General features: G+C 37.6%; 4 protein-coding genes across 4 annotated transcripts; 1 reads left to right on the forward strand and 3 right to left on the reverse strand.

The window, feature by feature from the left end:
* On the forward strand, window positions 615-5,837 carry LOC18603601. The gene is made up of 6 exons (XM_007035670.2): window positions 615-806; window positions 2,077-2,286; window positions 2,436-2,494; window positions 2,600-4,408; window positions 4,624-4,759; window positions 4,854-5,837. The coding sequence occupies exons 2-6, from the start codon at window positions 2,166-2,168 to the stop codon at window positions 5,519-5,521; spliced, it is 2,793 nt and encodes a 930-aa protein (XP_007035732.2). The 5' UTR covers window positions 615-806; window positions 2,077-2,165; the 3' UTR covers window positions 5,522-5,837.
* Window positions 6,532-8,044, reverse strand: LOC18603602 (transcription factor MYB12). Its single transcript, XM_018119140.1, is given in 5 exon segments — window positions 6,532-6,764; window positions 7,172-7,302; window positions 7,708-7,791; window positions 7,793-7,835; window positions 7,912-8,044. Coding segments are annotated over 5 exon segments (624 nt in total).
* On the reverse strand, window positions 8,826-10,911 carry LOC18603603. The gene is made up of 3 exons (XM_007035672.2): window positions 10,779-10,911; window positions 10,575-10,704; window positions 8,826-9,783 (listed from the first exon to the last, which is right to left on the reverse strand). The coding sequence occupies exons 1-3, from the start codon at window positions 10,909-10,911 to the stop codon at window positions 8,826-8,828; spliced, it is 1,221 nt and encodes a 406-aa protein (XP_007035734.2).
* Window positions 12,342-15,350, reverse strand: LOC18603604. The gene is made up of 3 exons (XM_007035673.2): window positions 14,973-15,350; window positions 14,744-14,873; window positions 12,342-13,478 (listed from the first exon to the last, which is right to left on the reverse strand). The coding sequence occupies exons 1-3, from the start codon at window positions 15,124-15,126 to the stop codon at window positions 12,515-12,517; spliced, it is 1,248 nt and encodes a 415-aa protein (XP_007035735.2). The 5' UTR covers window positions 15,127-15,350; the 3' UTR covers window positions 12,342-12,514.

The following is a 15,709-nucleotide window of genomic DNA, read 5'->3' on the forward strand; positions in this document are numbered from 1 at the left end:
ACTAACTCAATAGAAATAATATGAACAGAAATTCTTTAACTTTCATGTCTTGTTATGTAATTTTATATTAAAAATTTAATTTTATATTATTAAAAATTTTAAATTTTAAATTTAATATAATTAATTTATTAAATATGTGACGTAAAATTATAAAAAAAAAATCTAATGAGAGGAGAAGATAAGGTAATACACCTTGGAACAAATTTTCTTGGGCCTGAAGACTACAACATGAAGACATTGAGACCCTAATATACAGGCCCCATTTGATGTTTTGATTAGACACGCAATTTACCATGTTACCCTCAACTTGGAAAAAAATGGGACTTTTGAACACGTGTGCATCAGTCCATCAAGTAGTACACAAACTTAATGAAACTTAGTCGTGAGTTTATCAGAAGCCCAAGGACCACTCCAAAGTCTCCGTTTGGAATTTGAAATCTCGTCCCTCTCCAGAGAGACGTTATAGGCTTTTTAATTTTACCTCTTTTTTTAATAATAAAACTTTAAATTAATTTTTATTTCAAACGAATAATCATTTTTATTAAATTTTTTTTTTTCAAAAAACAAAATCCCATGTTATTTACTCTGTCTCCATTTATTGCTTTGAAATACAATTCACTCCCTCTCTTTCTCTGTCTCTCTGTCCCTTTCTCACACTCAAAGGAGGAGCCTTTCGCTTTTGTTTCTTTCAAAAATCTAAAATTTAGGCTTAACCCATATCAAAGCTTACTCTTGTTTCATATTTAAGCTGACCCAGAAAAATTCAGCTGCTTTTGAGCTGATCTCACTCAATTGGTTTTGTAAATGTAAGGTTTTTTTTTTCCTTTGATTTGAAGTTTTGGGTTTTAGTTAATGGATTAATGAGAAGATTGTGGGCATTGATTTTTTGTGAAGTTGCTGTTTATTGATGTTTGAGGTATTGGTTTTGCTTGTTGGTTGGCATGGAATTGATTAATGGGTGTTTTTTTTCTTTTTAAATTGTTCATGTGGGCTTTGTTTAGGTGCTGAGGAAGTCTAGGAAAGGAATGTTACTTAAAAAGTTTGAATATAGTGTTCTTGATGCAGGTTCAATGAAATTGAATTGTTTGGTACATTAAAGGAGCAATCTCTCTCTCTCTCTCTGACAAACTTTTAGTTTTAGTATAATAGTTTTGCTTTTGTTAAATAGAGCTGAAAAGCATTTGAGTCACAGTTTGGTTAGAATTGGGATCTGAGGTGTTTAATTTAGTAAAATGAGTCAATGCAATTAGTTTCTACGAGTTTTTTGATTCAATTTAGTACCATAGAAACTTCAGCTGTTGAACTTCTCTGGTCAAAGACAAATGCTAGATGGTATGATCTTTGCTTTGTCAGTAGCAAGGCTATCATGGTACATTATGGGGAAAGATATACAGGCACAGGTAGAGAGAGTTGATATAGCAGAGTTTGACATCTTAAGTTGCTTCTGACCTGGAAATTGTGAGAGCAATATAGTTGAAATCCTTAAGATTGAGTTCATTGTGATATAGATCTAAGATGGTGATAATGGTAGCAGGAGTACATGTAGTTTAAGTGTTCATTTCATGTTCTTCTGTTGTCTAGCTTTTTTTGACAAAGTTTAGCTGTTTGAAGTTCTGCAACGGCTATTTAAGTCTGATGTGATATGAAGATGGAGATACTGCATTTGACCATGTTCACTTGTTGCACGTTTAGAGATCTTAAGTTCTGGGCTAAAGGAGGAGCTAGTTCACCTCCATTAATTATCTTCTAACTTCCCTTATAAGGGTTCTATATAGACATCAGACCTTCCATTTCATCTAATAAAATATTGAAGGAAACTTGCATAGACAGCTCTGTGCTTGGAGTGTAGAAATTGCATGCATATGCTCTTTAAAAAGTGATGGTGCTTAGTTTCTTTCTATGCTTTGAAAAATGGAGATCCTAGTAAGAGAAGTTATATCGCATGCTTAACATCTTAAAATGGTTTTGAATCTTGTAGGAATATGTAATATAAACTTCTAATGTAGAGTTTGATTGTGTTAGAAATTCAAGTTTACTTGGTAACTGAACTGTTTGTTGTGTTAATAACATCTACAGATGGATTTGGTTGGTGGAACAGAGTTTCTATTTCTCTTTGTATCATTTTCTTATATAAGTTGAGCAGCCCTGGATTCTGCTTTCAGACAATGGGGGTTGACAAAGAAGGTTCAAAAAATGGAGGAGGTTATGTAGGTGGATTTTTTCAGCTATTTGACTGGACTGCAAAATCTCGGAAGAAGCTATTCTCAAGCAAGTCAGATTTTCCAGGTATAACTGCCTCCCGGGTGCAGATGAGCATGCAACAGGAAGTGTGTCACCATGCACAGCATTGTGCAAGTGAAAGTTATATTCTTGTACCGTAATAGTTTATATCTTTTTTATGGTCACTAATGAGCATTATTTCTTCAAATTTTTAGAGCGTTCAAAACAGGGGAAGAGAAGTGATGGGAACTTACCAATGACACGATTCCATCTGGTGAGAACATGGCAATTCCAAATGATTTCAATATAGATCTTATTACACTCTTGACAGAGTGTTTTAATCTGAGACTCTTTACAATTCTTGTTGTGATTATTGCAGATGGATGAGGATGAAATTGGAGCAGGGACAAGCATCATAGGCGGTAGTGATTACAGTTGTGCTTCATCAGTTACAGATGATGACATATATGGAGCTAGGGCCCCTAGTGTAGTGGCCAGGCTTATGGGATTAGATTCTTTGCCTACGTATTCTGAGCCTTACTCCACCCCTTTTTTTGACACTCAATCTCTTCAAGATGCTCATTTCCGAAATAGGAACCTTAATTATCATCATGACCAGCGAATAATTTATCCTGGAGATCTGTTCAATAAGATGGAGGGCCCTGCCAGGAATTTTGGGGAGTCAAAGCCCCAGAAGATAATCAGCAAGCCCATAGAGAGATTCCAAACTGAAAGTTTGCCCCCTAAGGCAGCTAAAACAATTCCAATTACCCATCATAAACTTTTGTCTCCTATTAAGAGTCCTGGTTTTGTTCCTTCTAAGAATGCTGCTCACATAATGGAAGCAGCTGCAAGAATTATCGAGCCTGGCCCCCATGCTATTTCTAGAGCCAAAATGCCTATGGTCAGGTCATCCTCAGTGCCCGTGAAAGTTCGCGATTTCAAAGAAAAAATGGAGGCTGCACAGAAAATGCCTATGGTTGGATCTTCTTCTGTGCCCTTGAAAGTTAGAGATTTGAAAGAGAAAGTGGAAACTGTGCATAAAACATCCAGGCTCACTGAAACAACTAGAAGACCAGTTGAGTCAAATGCTGCCAAGTTTCTTAAAGGACAATCTCTGAACAAGAGTTGGAATGGGTCAACAGACACAACATCACCCAGGACTTCTGATACAGAAGAAATTTCTTCTGTTTTAAAGAGTAAGGGTAAGTCTATTTCGCTTGCAATCCAAGCAAAGGTCAATGTACAGAAAAGAGAAGGATTGGCTTCAAGCAGTAGTCGAAGTTTGCTCGGGCAGAAAGACCAGAGTGAGGTTAAGTCAAGTCAACCATTCAAGAGCCAACCAAGTGCTCAAAAGAGTTTGCATAAGAAATCTTCTACACACAATGCTTCTGGTGTACTCAGGCAGAACAATCAGAAGCAAAATTGTATTGTGGATAAAGACAAATTACCTTCAAAGTCCACGGCTTCCAACTTGCACAGTAGAAAAGTGCTCTCTGGGGATTCTTCCTTTGGGCGACACAAAATGTCAGGTAAAACTGTTGGGAATTCCAAAACTGGCTCAAGGAAGTTGGGCTTTGGTACAACAGATAGTGAAAAAGGAGGTCCATATTCTGGTACAAAGAACCCAAGGAAGAAAAGATCGATTGATAGGGATATCCAATTTGAGAAAAATCAGGTTGTTGATAATGTGTTGATTGAAAAAAATCAAAAGGAAGATCATCCTGTTACTGAAAGGAACTTCAGCTGGGTTGAAGATAGCAAGAAGAAAGGCATGGATGTTGTCTCCTTCACATTCACAGCCCCACTAACCCGGTCAATGGAAACATCTGCTCAGCTTGCACAGAAAAAGAATGGCATTTGCATGGATAATCGGGGTAAAAGATTGTTGCTTGACACCGAGAGTTTGAAGTTGTCTTCAATGGGATATAATGTCATTGGAGGAGATGCTTTAAGTATGCTTTTGGAACAAAAGCTAAGGGAATTAAGTAATGCAGTTGAATCTTCTTGCCACAAATCTCTCAATTCAGGATCAGCTTCTACTTCTACGTCATTTTCACAAGACCTGGTGCACACACCTAATGCTGTTACCACTATGCCAAGCTTATATAATAAACTGGGTAGTTGTCACAGTTCCAACCTTTCCTCCACTGATCTTCAACTGCTCAGATTGAAACATAAGTTTCAGGTAATAGACTTAGCTTTTCAATTTTCTAAGAAAACCCTACTCAAGTTTTCTTTGTTTGTTGTGCCTCTAACTGTACAATCTGCTGCTTGAATGTATCTTCTTTGGGAGTTTTAATGGTTAACCATTCTTTTATCTCAAGCTTGAGTGAGTGTTGCTATAAAATGCATCAAAACTATTTCACATGATGATAAATAACACTAATGTGGCACATTCAGGGAGCTGATGAGACCGATGAATGCAGCAGTAGCTGTCTTGATGCTCGGCAACCTAGTCCAGTTTCTATTCTTGAACCTTCCTTTTCAACTGAAAGCTGCAACTCTTCAGATAGCACAGATAGTTGCAGTATAGAAGGTAAAAGTAGTGGCTTATACTTTATGTTCATTATTAAATCTGGGCATAAGTTTTTCTTTAGGTATACTAATCTGTATCTTTGATGCAATTTCAGGAAGCAAGCACTGCTCATCTGTTCAAGCTCAGGAAGTTCTTGGGCTGAGTTCTTCAAAGAAGTTACGCTCACTAGACGTTGATACAGAGTTATCAGATTCAGCTTCCTCCATATGTCCTGGAACTGTGGCTAAAAGAAATCAAAATACTGTTGTTATGTCAGATCCCATGAAATCAGTCAACTGGGAACTAGAATATGTGAAGCTGATACTATGTAATGTGGAATTGATGTTCAAGGACTTTGCCTTAGGCCGTGCTCGTGAAATCATAAACCCTCATCTTTTTGATAAGTTGGAAAGCCGAAGAGCAGGATTTGGAAGCAATGGTGGGGAGTCTAGGCTAGAACGGAAGGTCCTATTTGATTCTGTCAGCGAATGCTTAGACTTGAGATGCAGGCGGTACGTGGGCGGGGGATGTGGAACATGGGCAAAAGGGATGATGATTCTGAGAAGAAATGAGTGGTTAGCTGAAGAAGTGTACAAGGAGATCTCAGGGTGGAGAGGCATGGGTGATTGTATGGTGGATGAGCTTGTGGACAAGGACATGAGCAGTCAATATGGAAAATGGCTGGACTTTGAGGTTGATGCATTTTCACTTGGAGCAGACATTGAGGGTCAAATACTGAACACTTTGGTTGATGAGGTGGTTGCTGAAGTCTTGCAACTTTAATGCTTTCAGCTTAGTCACACCAGATGTACAATGGATGAGCTCGTGGAAAAGCACATGGCCTATATGGAAAATGGCCAGGGCTTTAAAGTTGATGAATGCATTTGAACTTGGAGACAGTGAGGGCTAAATTGAATGCTTTTGGTTGCTGAATTGATCAATGTTAGCTTGCACCGTTTTAAGCCTTTAGTTTTGCCACTTCCAATGTATGTTTCTCTTCTTATATCTTACCCCTTGAGGGGGGGATCTTTGTATCATGAAGATTCTTAAAAGTTCATTCTTCAAATTATTGTTTCATATTAAGGCATCTTTGAATTAACATTTTCTGTTTGATCATAGAGTTGCTCCATTCAAATAATAGTGCATTCATTACATACAATACTTGCAGATAATTAGCAAAAAATTAACTCCAAGTATACCCTTGGGTAATCTGGGACATGAAATCTATGTTTGAAATGTAACATCTAATTATTAGATTAATTAAATGCACATGTACTTGTAGGATTACAACTGCACATATTATAAATTATAAATTAACATAAAAAATGGATAATATTTATCTAAAAAAAATAACATGATTATATCAATTTTCACGTCATAACATTTTCTGTCGTATAATAAATATATAATATTAATTAATATTAAATCTTACTATCAATTAATTTTTCCACTAAGATTCAAATACGTGCTTGGATATATATCAAAATTTAAACATTTTTCTAAATAAAAGATAAAAAATTTATTCGAAAATTCGTGTGCCTTTTCATGGAATATATGTAGCAGTGCATTCAAACTTAATGACTACAGTAGTGTTTTAAACAATTAATGTTGCATATATCAGTGATCATTTTTATCAACAGTACTTAGGAAGTATATAAGATCATCCCATGATTCCCTCATCGTTTTGATTAACACTTTGGAAGTATTTAAGATCATCCCATGATTCCCATCGATCATGGCTCCGAATCCCATGTACTTCAGCTTCGTCAAAGTCCCAACCAAGCCACCCCTCATCAAACCATCAATTTCCATGGTGATGAACGACACACCTGCAACTCTCCGGAACTCCTCCCACAATCCGAGTTCCAAGTGCTGCAGCTCCCTCTTTCCTCGTCATCACTTTTGGACTCTGGGATTTCACTGTCCATCTCCTCAGTCATAACCATGATACCGCCATTCTCTTCCTTGTGGTCAAAGCAACCATCCCCACTCGGATCCACCACCGCAAATTCACTCTGCAAAGCCGCTGCGTTTCACTATCAAGCCACACATATGGTTCAAAGACACCAGTTTCCCTGTCGCTGGGGTCATACAGTACTTAAGCCGCGTTAATGTTGCAGTTCTCGTCACCAGAACATATTGCTGGGCTTTCACTCTCATCATTAATGCAACCATCTACAGTCCTCGCACCGTTGTTCATACAACAGCCATGTGTTCCAAGTTCCCGGCCTGCAAATCTCTCAAAATGTTGCTGTCCTTCATTTGTCCAATGAAGTTGGTTTTCTCTGCCGCGCCTTCAGTTTCCTGAAAAGTTGCAGTGCCTGTGCCATTCTTGTTAGCCATCCCTAGTGACATCAATGCTAGCTTCTGCCTTTTCATGTTTGACCGGCTGGTTCGACCTTTGTGTTTGTGTGCTAACTCACCAATTCTGACAGCCTCCATAGGTGGAGCCATCATGTATTTTCTTGGTGAAGCTGTAAATTTTTCTCCTCAAATGAGTCTTCCAGTAATTTTTTATCTCATTGTCCGTTCGTCCTGGCAACTCTGCTGCTATCGATGACCACCTACATACGCATCCGAAGGTTGAACTTTAGGGTAAAAAAAAGTAGTAATATATACCTACACAACTCAAATTTCAAAAGGAAAAAACAGTACTCGACTCACTTCTAAAATTGATAGGTAATGGTATTTGAGCATACTGATAGGTGTGTGTGTGTCTATATATATATATCTCATTCGAATCTTTGGACTTAGAAAAAAATAGAAACTTAAAATTTGGTGGTGGAATTGTGCATGGAGCTGGTTAGGTGCTCAAGCTCAGGTGACTGTGATAACTAAAAAATTGGAGAGAAAAATGTTCTGGAGAGCTGCTACAGGTAACCAAAAGTACTTTTCCAATGCATTAATTACATGGCTAAATATATACTTTTTGAATGAATGAGAAGAAACCAAAAGGAGCAAATGCCTACCTATTCCCCAAACTGCTGTGCAACTTAACAATGGTTTCTTCCTCTCCAGCAGTGAAGTTCCCTCTCTTCAAGTCTGGCCTCAAAGTTTATCCATCTCAGCCTGCAGCTCTTCCCACACCTCAACAAACCTTCAAACAAAAACAAATCAAAACCATCATCATCTTTCCTTCACTTACATTCACATTCTTGCTGAAGCTAGGGTACCTGCATTCTTGGGTAAAGACTTCCAGGATCCTTCTCCATTGAGCTGAATGTACTTGGTTAATATTTCATCTTCTTCTGCTGTCCATCGTCCCCTCTTCAACCCCACTTTCTCACAAGAAGGAGATCTCCCCATTACCCCAGAAAATATCACTCCCTAAAACACCCAGACAAAGAAGAGAAATCAAACAACTTTTAGCAAATCAATGTCGAACTAGGTACTACTATATATAGTATAGGTATCTGCCATATGTTTTTTTCCATAAAGTGACTGATGTAGACATAGCAACGGTCACCAACCGTTGCTGAATCTAGGTATATACTTACTTAAAATTTGAAATTATTTGATGGAATAACGGAAATTTTATTAAGAAAAGAAAAAAAATTTCGGGGCTGAAATTTTTTGAAGAATACAAAATCTTTTAGAAAAATAAATTAAGGTCAAATTTAATATTCTTTGTCTTTTTAATTTTCTTCAAATGCATAAAGAAAAAAATTGATTGAAAAAATCCTTAGTATTCAATTTTTGTCTCTCATGTACAAAGGACATATATAACATAGTCAAATGGCAATAAAGCCAATATTTAAGGAATTTGGGCCAACTGGAAAACAACCACACCAACCTGAAGGTAATTTTTGGTTGGGAACTAGTACTATATATAAGAAGCCTATAAGTTATAATTCATGAAATACACCCTATATGTTATTGTAATTTATTATTTGTCCAATTGCAATTTGATTTTATTATTTAGAAATATTTATATGCCATCACAAATAATTAAACAGGTAATTTATATATTAAAGATAAGAGTTGAACTAAAGAGAAGCGAGACTTGGAAAATGTTTTATATTTGATGGTAATTATTTGTATGGAAAATGTACATTCAAACCTAATCACTACAGTGTCTTAAACAATGTTACATAGATCGGTGGTCATTTTCATCAACACTTTGGAAGTATATAAGATCATCCCATGATTCCCATTGATGGTTTTGATGAACACTTTGGAAGTATTTAAGATCATCCCATGGATCATGGCTGCAAAACCCAAGTGCGTCAGCTTGGTCAAGATCCCAACCGAGCCACCCCTCATCAAACCATGGGTCCGATGGCGATGAACGACGCACCTGCGACTCTCCACAACTCCTCCCACAATCCGAGTTCCAATTAATGCTGCAGCTCCCTCTAATTTCCTCGTCATGATGACTTTTGGACTTCGTTTCTTGGACCGCTGGGATTTCTTTGTCCATCTCCTCAGTCGTGACCATGATACCGCCATTTTCTTCCTTGGGGTCAAAGCAACCATCCCCACTCGGACTCACTTCCGCACATTCACTCTTCAAAACGACGCTAAGCCGCTGTATTTCACTATCCAGCCACTCATATGGTCCAAAAACATCAGTTTCACAGTCGAACATTACTTGAGCTGCGATGCTGTTGCAGCTCTCGTCACCAGAACATATTGCTGGTCTTTCACTCTCGCCATTAATTCTACTCTCGCCATTAATTCTACCATCTACGGTCCTGGCACCGCTGTTCATACAACAACCACGTGCTCCAAGGTCCGTGGGCTGCAAATCTCTCACAATATCGGTGCCTTCCATTTGTCCAATGATGTTGGTTTCCTCTGGTGTGTTATTCTTGTTAGCCTTCCCTAGTGACATCAATGCTAGCTTTTGCCTTTTCATGTTTGCCCGGCTGGTTCGACCTCTGCGTTTCTGTGCTAACTCACCAATTCTGACAGCCTCCACTGTTGGAGATCCATTATGTACTTTCTTGGTGAAGCTGTAAATTTTTCTCCTCAAATGAGTCTTCCAGTAATTTTTTATCTCATTGTCTGTTCGTCCTGGCAGCTCTGCTGCTATCAATGACCACCTACACACGCATCCGAAGGTTGTAAAAACAAAGTAGTAATCTATACCGACACAACTCAAATTTCAAAAGAAAAATACAGTACTCGATTCAATTCTAAAATTGATAGGAAATGGTAGTTGAGCCTATTGATAGGTGTATATATATATATATGTATCCATCCTTCAAAAAATGGGGTTTGAATCTTCTCTCTCAAGTCTGAATTTAAGAAAAGTTTGATATATAGATACCATGTTTCCAGATTAAATTTTCCATTTCCAATACAATACTAATTAGGTGTAGCAAGCTTCTATACATGAGGTGATAATTTTGGCATGCTTTTGGATCATGATACACTTAAAATTTGGTGATTTTGGTGGAGGTTTTGAAGTTTTTTCTTTGGTTCTTGATTGTGGACTTTACCGTTTTATGAAAGATATCCAGTGCTGCTGCTGAATTTGATTTTTTCTGAAGTGTTACCCTAGATGTAATGGTGTTCATTACCAGCAAAGGGCTTGGTGATATAAAGGATGTATGTTTTCCTTGATTTTAATCTGTAGGTACTGGGATGGTTGGCTTTTTTGGTGCATTTGTTAATGCTTTGGGAGTTGTACATGTTCTAACTAGAAATGTGGTCCTGGCATTGTGCATGGAGCTGTTTATGTGCTCAAGCTTAGTTGACTGTGATAAGTTTAACTAGAAAAATGGAGAGCAAATTGGAACCAAAAGTACTTTTCTAATGCATTGATTAATTATATGGCAAAATATATTCTTTTGCATGAATGAAAAGAAAATCAACAGGAGAAAATGCCTACCTATTCCCCAAAGTGCTGTGCAACTTAACAATGGTTTCTTCCTCTTGAGCAGTGAAGTTCCCTCTCTTCAAGTCTGGCCTCAAATAGTTTATCCATCTCAGCCTGCAGCTCTTCCCACACCTCAACAAACCTTCAAACAAAAAACAAAACCAAATCATCGTCTTGCTTTCACTTACATTCACATTCTTGGTGAAGTAAGGATACCTGCATTATTGGGTAAAGACTTCCAGGATCCTTCTCCATTGAGTTGGATGTACTTGGTCAATGCTTCATCTTCTTCTGCTGTCCATCGTCCCCTCTTCAACCCCACTTTCTCACAACATGGAGATCTCCCCATTACCTCAGAAATTATCAGTCCCAAAAGCACCACCCAGACAAAGAGGAGATATCAAACGACTTCGTCTTATCTCAATGTTGAAGTAGGTGGTTTAACGATGGAACTTTTGATCGTGTTGTGCTAAGTTGGTTCGCATGAAGTGAATGATGTAGACATAGCAACAGTCTCCAACTGTTGCTTAACAGAGATTATGGCCAACAAATAATGATTATCAGGCATTCAATTATCCCAAGAAAAAGTTTCCAAATGGTTTAATAAGATTGATGATTTTGAGTCTCGAAACTTTCATATGTTCCACGTATTCAGTATTATAATATCTTTGTCCTATCTCTTTCTTCTTTTTTTTTTGTCGTCTATTTAATTTAATTACGTATACTTATTTAAAATTTGAAATTATTTAATGAAAAGACGGAAATTCTATTAGGAAAAAAATTTTTGAGATTGAAAACTTTTAGATGAAGAATAAAATTAAAGTAAAATAAAAAAAATTAAGCCTTTTTAATTTTCTTCAAATGCATAAAGCAAAAATTGATTGAATCTTTCGTATTCAATTTTTATGTTTCATGTGCAAAAGACATATAAAGCAAAGTCAATGGCAATAAATGTTGTGGTCATTTTGTCATTGGACAGAAAGGCCAATATCCAAGGAATTTGGGCCTACTTGAAAGCAAACACACCAACCTCAATTAGTTCTAGATAAGACTTCTTTTTGACAATTAATTTTATTATTAAAAATATTTATAAACCATCAAAATTAACAGTATATATTACTTTCAATGTACTTTTTTGTCACTTGATTCTATAAAGAGAGAGAGAGAGAGAGAGAGAGTTTAATTTTGACAATGTCAAAGGATTGAACTTCCATCCCCCCAACTAAGTGAAGAATATGCATCCCTCACTTTTAACCAATGTACTTTATACCATTTGCCTTTTGTCCTTCTATGATTCCATCAACCTAAAAGGGAAGTGAACAAGACATATACGCTAAAGCTAGCTTTAAATGTTGGTACTGTCTTAGAAATTGATTGAAAATTTTTGAAGTAAAGAGAGGAGAGAGGGGATATATTAATTTGATGTCCAGCTACCCCAGAGAATTTCCAACAAACCTTCTGAAGAATCACACACCTCCTAATTCTCATTTCGTAACGTGCACGCATGGCACAAGTCTGATTGTTTATCATCTTAAATGGTAATTGTTTAAGGTTAGAATAAGAGAGAATCTTAATCTATGGAACCCAAAGCTCTTATATATATCATAATATAAAAAGAGAAATCATGTAAAATGTAAAGTTATGTACGTTATAAAATAATCAAAAGTGATATGTAATTATTTTAAAATTTAGAAAAAAATTTAAATACATTAATGTTAATGAAATTTCAATTTGAAAATACAGTGTTTAATTTTAAATATTAAATCGAGACAATATTGCACTGACTTTTGGTTCAAGGATTGCTTTAATAGAAGGAAAATGTGTCAACAAACAAACTAAGAGGCCAACAAAACCACAAGTAGAAAATTGACAAGATACATTCACGTTAACAAATTAGTATTAGTAATTATATATACGTTAATGTTGGTGTGTTTGCATGAGACAGACGTCTGTCATCCTGCTTCATCACCATTGCCATCATCCCACAACTGGCAAAGCACCTTGTCTGAATCATCCCATAGTTCCCATTGATCAGCATCATGACACTGACCAAACCCAGCAGCAGAATCCCAATCAAGCCAATCCTTGTCGAACCATGAAGTTTCTGCAGGCGATGAAAAGGAACTCATCTGATATTCCCCAGCTTTACCAATTATCTCTGCATTTGAGCTCCAGATGCCACAGCTTTCTCTTTCTTCATCTTTTTGAGCGCCCCTTTGGACCCCGTTAACCCTGTCCTCAGTTATAACCCTGGTGCCATTTTCTACATTTGGGGTAAACCCACGGTTCCCACTTGGATCCACACCTTCACTTTGCAGGACGCTGCTAAGGCGCTTTATTTCACTGTCTAGCCACTCGTATGGTCCCAGAACCTCCTCGCTCTCTCTCTCGCTACAGCTACCGTACGTTTCAACCGCACTGCAACTTTCTTCACCAGAACTTAATGCTATTCCTCTGCTTTTGCTCTCGTCATAATTGCCTGCTTTCCCTGCACTGCTGTGCATGCACGAACCATGCATTATTCCAATGTTTCTTCTACCCGCTACTGCAGAAATAGGGTCCTCATCATGGTTCTCATTGGGTTGCAAATTTTTCATGATTTTTCTGTCCTGGATTGGTGCTCCAGGAATAGTGTTTCCTTGGGCTGCGGATTCCATCTCCTCATTTGGGGTGAGATCATTCTTAGGAATACCGAATGACAGCAAAGCCAACTTTTGTCTTTTCATGGCTGATCGGCTGGTTCGACCGCCTGTTCGCTTGCATTCTTCCGCTGTTGTTATAATATCAATCTCACCTGGTTTGGTATCTTTTATTGTCTTGGTGAATCTGTAAATTTTTCGGCTTAAATGAGAGTTCCAGTAATTCTTGATCTCATTGTCTGTTCGTCCTGGTAATTGTGCAGCAATTAAAGACCACCTAAAACAGTCCAACCATAGTAAAGAATACTGGTTACAAAAAAAAAAAAAAAACAATCTCATGGTAGAAATTAAGCTCAATGACTAGGTTCTTCTTGTTTTGATGAAAGCTTAATGACCAAGGGATTGAAGCAACCAAGTACTGGAAAATTTTGACCTTGCCAAACTAAAGCTGGCATTTCATTGCAATATTTGCAATAGCTAGATATAAAAGAAATCTGGGTAAACAGTTTTAGTTCAAGGGGAATGGGTTACGTTCATGCCTGAAGTTTGAGCTTGGTAGGAATCTGTCTAAGATCGAAGTTGAGAAGAGGGTTTCAATCATGCAGTTCCGACCTAAGGACTGGTTAATTGCCTGTAAGTACTAAACTAAAAGGACTTTTTTAACAGCATAACGCTAACTGCAGTGAAGGACAGTGCTTGATCACTATCTTTCGAAGAAAATAAGGTATTTCATTTTGCAAATTATTCTAGCTTCTTAGACTATGATGTTGATCATATACTAACATTTAGCCCCAATCAATGGCAAGAAAAAGGTATCAGAACTTTGGATTTGAACATCTGATAACGCCATCTGATGGGAATTTCCTTTTTTTTTTTCGTTCAGCCAAAAAAATGTGGGTTTAAGTAATATACTGCATGAAGCAGTGATGAATCAGCAGTAAGCTGTTCCGAAAAAGAGTAAAGATACTCAGATGTCAGATGCATCTGATGGGATGCTTGGTAAAAACCATCCTCTAGAGCATCTTGAGGCCAATTTATGCAATTTTAAAAGTATGATGGGCTCCTCTCGGCTAGCTGTTTAGCTTTTTGCTTATGGAAGCAGTGAAATTAAGAACAATATCAAGGTTTGAACCTTGCGGCAAAGAAGTATTTAGAAAACCAGGAAAGTTCAACAAATTTCTTAATCTTTATTCTTGTCCCCAACGTTTTGGGGGAAAGGATGCACGAGCCAATATTAACCCTGTGGCTGAAAGGCTTGTTGCTTGCTCTCAGCTTCCTGCTTGCTCTCAGCTTCCTCTCTTTATTAACAAGTCTTTCTTGTGCCGGCAAAAAGAGAAAAAGGGAGAACATTTTGGAGAAACGGAGAGGATCGTACGATATGCAAGGTTGCTCTTCAGAATTAAGGTTTCTAAATTCTATATTCATTCTCAAGAATTACCCAAAAATCAGAAACTGAAAGCAAAAACCTTAGAGAGTACTGATCTGTGTAGATGATCTGCAAGAGTGGAAAGTAATTGATAGGAGACAAAACATTGTTTGTACCTATTCCCCAAAGCAGCACGCAGCTTGACAATGGTTTCTTCCTCTTGAGCAGTGATGTTCCCTCTCTTCAAGTCAGCCCTCAAATAGTTTATCCATCTCAGCCTGCAGCTCTTCCCACATCTCAGCAAACCTAATTTAAAAAAGGAAAATGATCATCCTTCATTCATAATCACTTAAAACAAACAAAACACAAAAGATCTTCATCTGAGCATTGTTTTCAAGTATGTACCTGCATGCTTGGGCAATGACCTCCAGGATCCTTCCCCATTGGCTTGAATGTACTGCGTTAATATTTCATCTTCCTCTGCTGTCCATCTCCCCCTCTTCAACCCCACCTTCTCACAACATGGAGATCTCCCCATCTCTCTCTTTTCCTCCCGCATTCACTCCCCAAGAGCCTCCGAACATGAAAGAAAGAGAGAGAGAGAGAGGAGGCGGGTGCTGTGATCTTCTGCCTTGCTAGATAGACTTCGCACGTACAGAGAGAGAGAGAGACAGAGAGGTTAAATACGAGAGTGATACGATGTGGACATAGGAACAGTGCCAGAGAAACTCCTAATGACTAATTTGTTGCTTAACAGAGATCATTGCATGTGGCCTAGGAATGATTACAAACAAAGTACTGACATCGGCAAAACATTTCGTAATTCATGGTATGAATTAATCAGACTGCCTTATTCACTAACCTAGGACCATTCAGTCATTCAAAAGTTGCTAGACCCAAAAAGTTAACAAATTAACGAAGGAAATGAAGTCAACTCTCGAATGGTGCAGGAAGCTCCACGAGTCCATTAATATTTCCATTTTTTTTTCTTATACTAAAGTCTATCTATTATCTAAGTCAGGAACTTTCAGTTACTGAAACCCAAAATGATTATACTTAAAAAGAAGAAGAGTAAGCTGTTTAAGTGATGAGTACAGTAGCAGCAATCTTTTCTGGTCGGTCTAGGAACAGGAATGACGTCC

This window comes from Theobroma cacao, chromosome 4 (assembly GCF_000208745.1).
Source record: "Theobroma cacao cultivar B97-61/B2 chromosome 4, Criollo_cocoa_genome_V2, whole genome shotgun sequence".
Classification (NCBI taxonomy): Eukaryota; Viridiplantae; Streptophyta; class Magnoliopsida; order Malvales; family Malvaceae; genus Theobroma; species Theobroma cacao.

Excerpts from the sequence above, each read along its gene's own strand:
- LOC18603604 (XM_007035673.2), bottom strand. The coding sequence starts at position 15,126 with ATGCGGGAGGAAAAGAGAGAGATGGGGAGATCTCCATGTTGTGAGAAG. Across the intron at positions 14,874-14,972 it reads GTCATTGCCCAAGCATGCAG|GTTTGCTGAGATGTGGGAAG; the intron begins GTACATACTTGA and ends TTTTTAAATTAG. Across the intron at positions 13,479-14,743 it reads CGTGCTGCTTTGGGGAATAG|GTGGTCTTTAATTGCTGCAC; the intron begins GTACAAACAATG and ends GGACTGTTTTAG.
- LOC18603601 (XM_007035670.2), top strand. The coding sequence starts at position 2,166 with ATGGGGGTTGACAAAGAAGGTTCAAAAAATGGAGGAGGTTATGTAGGT. Across the intron at positions 2,495-2,599 it reads CAATGACACGATTCCATCTG|ATGGATGAGGATGAAATTGG; the intron begins GTGAGAACATGG and ends TGATTATTGCAG. Across the intron at positions 4,760-4,853 it reads AGATAGTTGCAGTATAGAAG|GAAGCAAGCACTGCTCATCT; the intron begins GTAAAAGTAGTG and ends ATGCAATTTCAG.
- LOC18603603 (XM_007035672.2), bottom strand. The coding sequence starts at position 10,911 with ATGGGGAGATCTCCATGTTGTGAGAAAGTGGGGTTGAAGAGGGGACGA. Across the intron at positions 10,705-10,778 it reads GTCTTTACCCAATAATGCAG|GTTTGTTGAGGTGTGGGAAG; the intron begins GTATCCTTACTT and ends TTTTGTTTGAAG. Across the intron at positions 9,784-10,574 it reads CACAGCACTTTGGGGAATAG|GTGGTCATTGATAGCAGCAG; the intron begins GTAGGCATTTTC and ends ATGCGTGTGTAG.